We start from the raw sequence: 8,492 nt of genomic DNA, 5'->3' as shown, positions 1-8,492 counted from the left end.
TATACATATATATATATACATATATATATATATGTGTGTATATATATATATGTATACACATACGCACACACCACACACCACACAAACATATATGTATATATACACATGAGGGGGGGCTGAACACATCTTAGTTTTAAGAGTATCACGAGAAGCCTGATTGGAGGACCAACCTTTCAATTGTTTTTGCAGGGCTTAGAAAAACTGAAGGACCGCTGCAATAAGTGTGTGAATCTGAGAGAGGGATATGTTGTATAAAATCATAATTAACAAATCCTCCTGTATTTTCTTTTACCCAAAGCCAGGAACTTTTCAGTCCACCCCCACTGTATGTATGTATGGAAAGGCATATGGCCTAGTGGTTAGGATGTTGCACACAGGATCACTAAATCATGAGTTTGATTCCTGGTTCAGGCAGCATGTGGCGTTCTTAAGAAAAACACATCATTTCACATTTCTCTGAGTGGAAAAGTAGGAGAATCATTGGTGTGTTAGCAGAAATGCTTTAGAGTTTATCTTCTCACTCTCTACATTCTGAGTTCAAATCTCACCTGCCTGGATGCATGGATGGTCACAATTTTTTTTTGACTGACATGTCTTCTCAAGCAGAGAAAGCTGCCAGAAGTCTCAGCCCCTTGTCATCTCCTCTGTGAGGCCCAATATTTGAAGATTCTTTCTCACCACTTCACCCCAATTACTATGATAACAGCAACAACAAGAGCAAGTGAAAATCCAGGAAAATACAAACATAAACAGGGTCACCACATGCTTCAACCCCCTCAAATATGGAAGAGGTTGAATCCAGGCCAAAAGTGAAACAATTGACAAAAACAAAAATGAAGTGTGTAACTGGCAAAACCAGTAGTCTTGCTCCCTAAACCCAAAGGTTTGGCAGCATCGAGTCAAACAAAATCAAAAATGGCATGGTTAAACACGGAAGTCGGCTGACAGGCTCTGTAACATCAAGAGCAACTACAATAACCATAATAACAGCAACAACAACAACAAAAACCATTACTGCTGCAGCAATAACAACAATCACAATAAAACAGCAATAAAAGTCATGTCGTCACCAACAAAGGAGTAACAGACATAACAACAACAATAACAGACAAAACAACAATTACAGCAACAAAACATAAACTCCTCAATGGTCCCATTCTCTAAAAGTGGAATGAGAATTTAATGGCGCTTGTTACTTGCTTACAGCTGTCTGTCAATATTGATGATGATATTGTCCTCTAGGAATCTTATTCTACATTTTGTGAGTTGATAGATGTGTAAACAGTGCAATCCTGGAATGGCATGTCCTTGGACATAGATGACAAGGGAAGCTGCCCGTTATGTTGTTGGTGCGTCTGAGATGATGATGTTGACATCTCTTTTCTTCAAGTTCCTCACGTCAGATTAGTTCAAAGTGTGCAGCTTCTTTGTGACAAAGGAAACACCAGGTTTTCCAGTTCTGATGGAACTTGTACAGTCAAAGAGAAAATATTCATGACAGGTGAAAATTTTGATGCACCAACCCACTCTTGTAGGTTCGTTACTAGCACTAATTAAGTAGTTACAGTTTGTTTTGGATGGTTTAAAAGAAAAAAAAATTAGTATACAGGAATTTCCAGAGGGATGATGTTATGGGGAAGGATTGGATGGAAGTATAACCAGATACATATATGAACACTAAAGCCTGAATAGAAAGTAGAGAAACACATTGCTAATACAGACAAGAAAGAAGATAGAAAATACAGATGAACATTTAGATAAAGCAGTGCATTGCTTGCCACTGGCTCTCAAGACCAGAGTTGAACTGAATTGTGGTTGGAAATATAGTTGTGAGGTCATTACAGAAATATTCCTATACACACACATGTGCACATACATACACAGACACACAGTTATGTATATACACACACACACTGTACTGAAGTAGCAGGGGATTAGAAAAATAAGTCCTTACACTACTAAATCCTGCTATCTATGAATAAATTCCATCCAACACAGTATTATATTTGACTGTTGGTATTTGAGTATATGAACCAAAGTAAATCCCAGAACTTTATTATCGATCTGTAGTCATTGCTAAGTGACTAGTTAGCTGTATTATTCCTTACATTCACATATATAACTGATAAAAATCATGTGTAGATAAATGTTAAAGATGGAGGGACATTTTCAGCACTATACATTGATAGTTTGAGTGCATTGTGTTGCTCTTTCCCTGCAGGACACAATTTTGTTTGATAAATGTTGTTACATTTGCTGTTAGCTTTGATTTTCTTTTAATCAATATGAAAAAGGAGGAAACAAAAAGAAAAAGGAAGAAAACGAAACATTGTTTTACTATATTAGTTCATAGTTAGATTCTCTGAATAATTCTTTATTTATCAATTTTGGAGAAAGCTGATTGCTTGGCTCTTAACTTATTTTGTTCATCTAATCTCTCAAACTATACATTTCCTATATTAATTGTAACACTCATATCTGACAGTTCCATTTCTATTTTCATTTACCAACCTTCAGTAAATACCAGCCCTCCCAACTGTACAGCTTTCTAAATATTCTTTCCGATATTTCTGATATATTCCATCCCTTAGCTATCATTGCACTGACAACTATCATTTATTTAGTCCATTTTCTTAAGGATATAAAAATATAAATCATTGAATACATCATCTGATGGTGACTGGGTATAAGCTCACCGATATTAATAACTCCTCTTCATAAATCTAATCCTTTTCTCCAATATTTACAAAGGCTGCAGGTCGTAATGTAAAGATTCGTTTTGCTATTTAGCCAATTCTTTCTTCATTATTAGATAACTGGATTCTTTTCCGTATGGTGCGTCATCCCCTACTTAATGGCTATAGTTATCCCCCTTGAGTAAAACTAAACCATTTAAATTACCAGTAATGTCAAAATTATTTTTATAGTGGGTTTTTCTTTATGCCTATAAGACCAAAATGTGTTCATGATGACTCAGAATATCAGAATGGTGTCCCCAAATAATTTTCTTCCAATCTTCATGATCAATAATTGTTGAGTCTATTTTGGAATTTGGTTGATTCTCTGTAGTTGAAATTGTTTGTGTTGTATGAGAGAAAGAGAAAACGTTTGCGACTTCAAAATTTTTGCAGCACTTTTCAAATAAAATATATACAGATCTCCTGTTGAATACAATGCTCGGTTTATTTTTTTCATAAAAAAAATTATTGTTGTTGTTGTTGTTGTTATTATTATTGTGGTGTGGAGCTGGCAGAACCGTTAGCACGCCGGGCAAAATACTTAGTGGCATTTCATCCGTCTCCATGCTCTGAGTTCAAATTCTGCCAAGGCTGACTTTGCTTTTCATCCATCGATAAAATAAGTACCAGTTGAACACTGGGGTCAATGTGATTGACTTACCTTATCCCCTTTTCCCAGAAATTGCTGCCCTTGTGGCAAAATTTAAAACCATTGTTATTATTATTATTATTATTATTATTATTATATTAGGCAGCAAGCTGACAGAATTGTTAGCATGCTAGGTAAAATGCAAAGTTCAAATTCCTCTGAGGTCAGCTTTGCCTTTTATTCCTTCAGGATCGATAAAAGAAGTACCAGTCGAACATTGGAGTCAATGTAATCAACTTATCTCCTCCTCAAAATTGCTAGCCTTGTGCCAGAATTTGAAACCATTGTTGTTGTTATTGTTATTGTGATTTCTATTTTTTTCTTTTTTTTTTTATACAGTACATGTCTTGAAATGATTATTATTAAAGAAATCAATATTTCATAGATATGTATCTCTTTTGTTCGGCATTGAATACAGATCGAGTATCTTAAGTATAGTCTCAGATGGAAGATTCTTTAGTGTTGCAATCATGGTTCAATTTATTCCTGCAGACTATTCCTCACAAAAATGTAATTACTTCAAATGTTTGCATGAACATGGTAAATTAATCTTAGGTTAGGAAAAGTTGCCATAGGAAAAGATTTGGAATTAAACATACAACATTAAAACTTGGTTCCAGTTTTGTCTATCTCTTTAACTGGCCATTTTTTTCTTTTTCTTGGCTTTTTTTTTCTTATGAAAGCCTGTTCCGTTGCTGTTTTCAGCTTAAATAATATATTTTGTAGAAGAAACTTGTTTTAACTATTAATATGTAAGTATCTAGTTTGAAACACCTTAGTCATGCTAACATGGAAAAAAAAATGTTTATAAAACAGAAAAAAAAGAAAAAGTAACTTTCTCCTTAAAACTTATAGAAGTCTCAGAGCAGTCCAAATCATTGTCAGTCTGAGTGTGTGTGTGTGTGTGTGTGTGTGTGTGTGGTGGGAGAATTGACATAAGTAAAAAAAATTGGTAAAAGGAAAGAATATTTAGTAGGAATTGATAAATGATGAAATGTCTGTAACAAGCATTTCTTACTTTCAACATTTATTTCATGAATTTCCTGCCACTGTTTCAAAATACAAAAAGACAGAAAAAGGAAACATAATTACATTGCTTAGTTAAATAAATTGACCTATGCTTTCTTGAGTTTTTTTGTTTCTTTTTTTTTTGTGTCCCCACCACAGTTCTTTTTTTTTTTTTTTTTTTTTTGCCATTGTACTACTGTCTAGTTTGGGATTTCGGGCTTCCAATTCATAATTCATTTATGCAGTTGTTGGTTCTTTTACTTTGCATATTGTCTGGTTCTTTACTTGATGACTTCCAGACTCAATCACATCACTTGTCATTTTTTTTTTTTTTATACTCAAAGAACCATAATTTCTTGATGCAGCATAAAGTTCTGGTCGTCAGATTGCAATAAATTGCAGCAATTTATCCATTCAGCATTTCATTGATCCATTTTTTTCTGCCCCCTATTTCTGACAGGGTTGTGTAGGCACATCCTCCATAGGGTCCTATCAGACCAAAAACAAGGTGATTGGATAAGATCCATAGTCTCGGTTGGCCATGCTTGGGAATCCAACAGGAAGGTTTAATGACTGTAACAGTCTACCAGTATTCATAATTATTCACCTACCCAGTTAGGTAAACATTTCTCTCTGTGGATTACTGTTGAAACTTGTTTCTAATTTCTTGAAATGGCTTCTTTTTCAGTGTATGGAGAAATTGAAGAAAATACAAGTGATAACTGCATGCAAGAATTAATCGGTTCCAGTGAACATCCTCGATGTTCTATCAGCAACAAATGTGCCCAGATAATGACCTGTCGAGGTTTGATGGAATATTCCATAACTCACCAGTTATTGTGGTTGATGCTAGCTGAACAGGTAACAAAAATCTTTCTACTAAACTATTAGAAATGCATTGTTCTTGTAGGAGATTGGTCAGACTATTGATTTTAGCTCTTTAACATTTAAACAAACCATATCTGGCCCAAATATCCAAAATGTTTCATGTTCAAACTGGCCAGATCTGGGCTGTCACACCTACCCTACAATATCATTTTAAAAACTAACAATCACATCATTGAAATTTCAACGTTATGAGATAATCCCTGGTTAATTAGAAATAATGTGAATCAATAAGCTTTACAATCTGACAGAATAATCTGAATTTTAAGGGTTAAACTGATATGTTCCACCCTTAGCATAGACATGGAAATGGCCCATGTTCTCTTGAGACAAGTTGTATGTTATAACTTGCTCAAGTAAAAGATAAAATACAAATCTGACGCATACAACATGATTGAAGGTGGTTGCCATTAGAGGTTTGACTGCTATTTTTTGACAGCTGAGTAAGCAAGCTGTCATTTCAACTGTTCCTGTAAGCAATAATTTATATTATACTTTTGTTAAGAAATATTTTGTCATTTGAGGGAGATTTGATTGCTATTTCTTGAAGATTGAGTCAACACATAGAAGTTCCTATATTGGTTTGTCTAAGTTAAGATGCTAAACTACTAGGCTGTGGTTTCAAATGTTCCTGTTATTCCTGTTAGCATTGATTTATTCTGTACATTCATTGATATATTTTGTTCTGATTTGAGGGTGAGGTGATTGCTATTTCTTGAAGATTGAACCAACATATAGTGACTCCTTCATTGGTTTAACTAATCTAAATTAAGGTGTTAAACTGCTACTTTGGTTTCAAATGTTCTTGTAAGCAGTGATTTATACTTTCCTTAAGATATATTTTGTTACTTCCATCATTACGTTCACCAACCAGACATCACTATTGCTTCACAGTTCAATAGGCAGCAGTACAATGTAAAACAATATATTTGCTGAACTAGTCAACCTCGGCTTATTATCAATTTTCGTTGATAATACAAGAAAAACTAACTTACCAAGACATTTGACAAGAAACAATGGAATTTAAAATTGATATTTTCTACAGCAGTTAGGAAAACAAGAAATCAAAAAAAGTGAAAAACAGAAAAGATCGAAACAAGTAAACAAACAAATGATATTTTAGATAAATGTCAAATGTATTTAGATCATAAATGATAATATTGATATATATTCTAAATGCTAACAAGGAGTATTACTGACGTATCGATAAATAGGGCCGTAGCAGCAATTTAGCACTGTTCAGTATCAGCCACACTTATCATTGTTTCATTATCAACATCATTTTAACATCCAATATTCCATGCTTGCATGGATCAGTCAGACTTTGTTGCAGAGAATTTTCTACAGCTGGATGTTTTTTTGTGTCCAGACATCCATGGCAACATGTCTGTCTGTAAATATATATATGGGAAAATATTACCTTGCTTGGAAACAGGTGATGGTTGATGACAGGAAGGGTATCTGGCCATACGAAAAAATTCCACCTCAGGCACAGAAAAGCGGACATTAAAAATGGTGACAATGATGATGATGAAAACAACCACCACCTCATGCAATCACTACCGTATAACAGCTACCACCATATCTACTTACAACCATCACACCATACAGTTGCTGCCATAAGACCAACACTACCACCACCACATACAATTTCTACTGTAACACCACTGTCACATCATATCACCACCACCCATCGCATTACTAGTACAGCAAACAAATTTCAAGTACTGAATTTCTAAATGGAAGTTTGTATTATGAATACAAGTGATGTTTGTGTGAAAAATAATTCAGTGAATAAAATCTGAAGTAGATAACTGTAGCTAACATATTTATTGAAGTTAAGTAAATGGACGTGTGAATAGGGCCTTTCTTCAACAAATCACCATACAATATTGCTGCAGTGATGAGTTAGAAGAGTCTGGACTACGTCGAAGTCTTTTGTTAACATATTTGATCTTCTTCACCTTTCTGCCTGCTTTACCATCTACGCCTCTGCCATTCTCTCCTTGCTTTACCATCTGCACCTCTGCCATTCTCTCCTTGCTTTACCATCTACACCTTCGCCATTCTTCCTGCTTTACCATCTACACCTTCACCTTCTCCCTCGCTTTGCCTTCTTTATATCTTCAGCTTTCTGGTTTTGACTTTCTAACTTCTTCATCTTTGCATCATACTGTTTGGCTGACACATTTGTATTAAAACTTCCTCCTTATTCCACCCTTTCCCAACCTGTCCCTTGTCCCCTCCATCACCATGTGTTCCTATTGTAACAGAGCCATAAAGTTTGTTCCAGTCTGTCAGTCACCCAGCCAAACTATTGTAGTCCTGTCATCATAACAAGATTGTTATCATCTGTTTTATCAAAGTTTCCTCTTCCTCATTATCACATTAAATAATATTTTATGTACTCACTTACCTGACCACTTGACCAACAGAGTCCATTCGACTGGCGGGGTGTGTGTAGTGGGGGGAGGGAAACTATTGTTCTCAGTTCCCATTCAGTTCTATACACCAACTGAATAAAATGTTGGCATTTCCAGAAAGTTCTTAAATGTATTCTTCTACAGCAGTACATATTTCATTACCTTACCATATTCTCAGAAATTTCCACTGAAGCGAATAATATGGTTTTTCAAAACGGTTTAAAGAAAAACTTTTTAAGAAAAGAAAAATGGAAAAAAAAAGATGAATTGGTTTTGAATTTTTACTTTTATAATGAAAAAAAAAAATTATTGATGTTTACATTGCAGATTTTGTTTTGTATTTCTGCTTAATGATTATTTTCAACCAGAAATCAATAACTTGTTTGAAAGTGGAACTTCGCAGTATTCTTCAGCAAAAATATTATGAGAGTAGCATTAGTATATGTGAAGTTTATTGAGAGAGAAAGTCTGTTGTTTGGTCTAGTGATCTCTGTGGAAATCTTTCAACTGGCACCAGTTTTTCATTCATTACCGTTTCCTCTTCATCTCTGAAACGTTCTATCCACTTAACTTACCAGCTTAAAATAGTTTCCTTTTAGAAGCGAATCAAACAAAAGACTTATTTTGAACAAGTCTTTGAGATGTAGTGAAAATAATGTGCTATGCTCTGTGCTAATCCAGATTATAAATATAAATATAAATATATATATATATATATGTAAATGTAATGTATATGTATATTTATATATATATATATATATATATATATATATATATATATATATATGT

At 34.2% G+C, this 8,492-nt stretch overlaps 1 protein-coding gene across 1 annotated transcript in view; it reads left to right on the top strand.

The window, feature by feature from the left end:
* LOC106875733 (uncharacterized) overlaps positions 1-8,492 on the top strand; it is a 311,359-nt gene that overhangs the window by 279,709 nt on the left and 23,158 nt on the right. Inside the window, exon 3 of the mRNA XM_052971892.1 lies at positions 5,084-5,256. Within this exon, the coding sequence (XP_052827852.1) occupies positions 5,084-5,256 (173 nt within the window). The remainder of the gene's footprint in view (positions 1-5,083; positions 5,257-8,492) is intronic.

Source organism: Octopus bimaculoides, chromosome 11 (assembly GCF_001194135.2).
Source record: "Octopus bimaculoides isolate UCB-OBI-ISO-001 chromosome 11, ASM119413v2, whole genome shotgun sequence".
Taxonomy (NCBI): Eukaryota; Metazoa; Mollusca; class Cephalopoda; order Octopoda; family Octopodidae; genus Octopus; species Octopus bimaculoides.
Note: the sequence above shows the minus strand (reverse complement) of the source record. Positions and strands in the feature narration are given on the sequence as shown.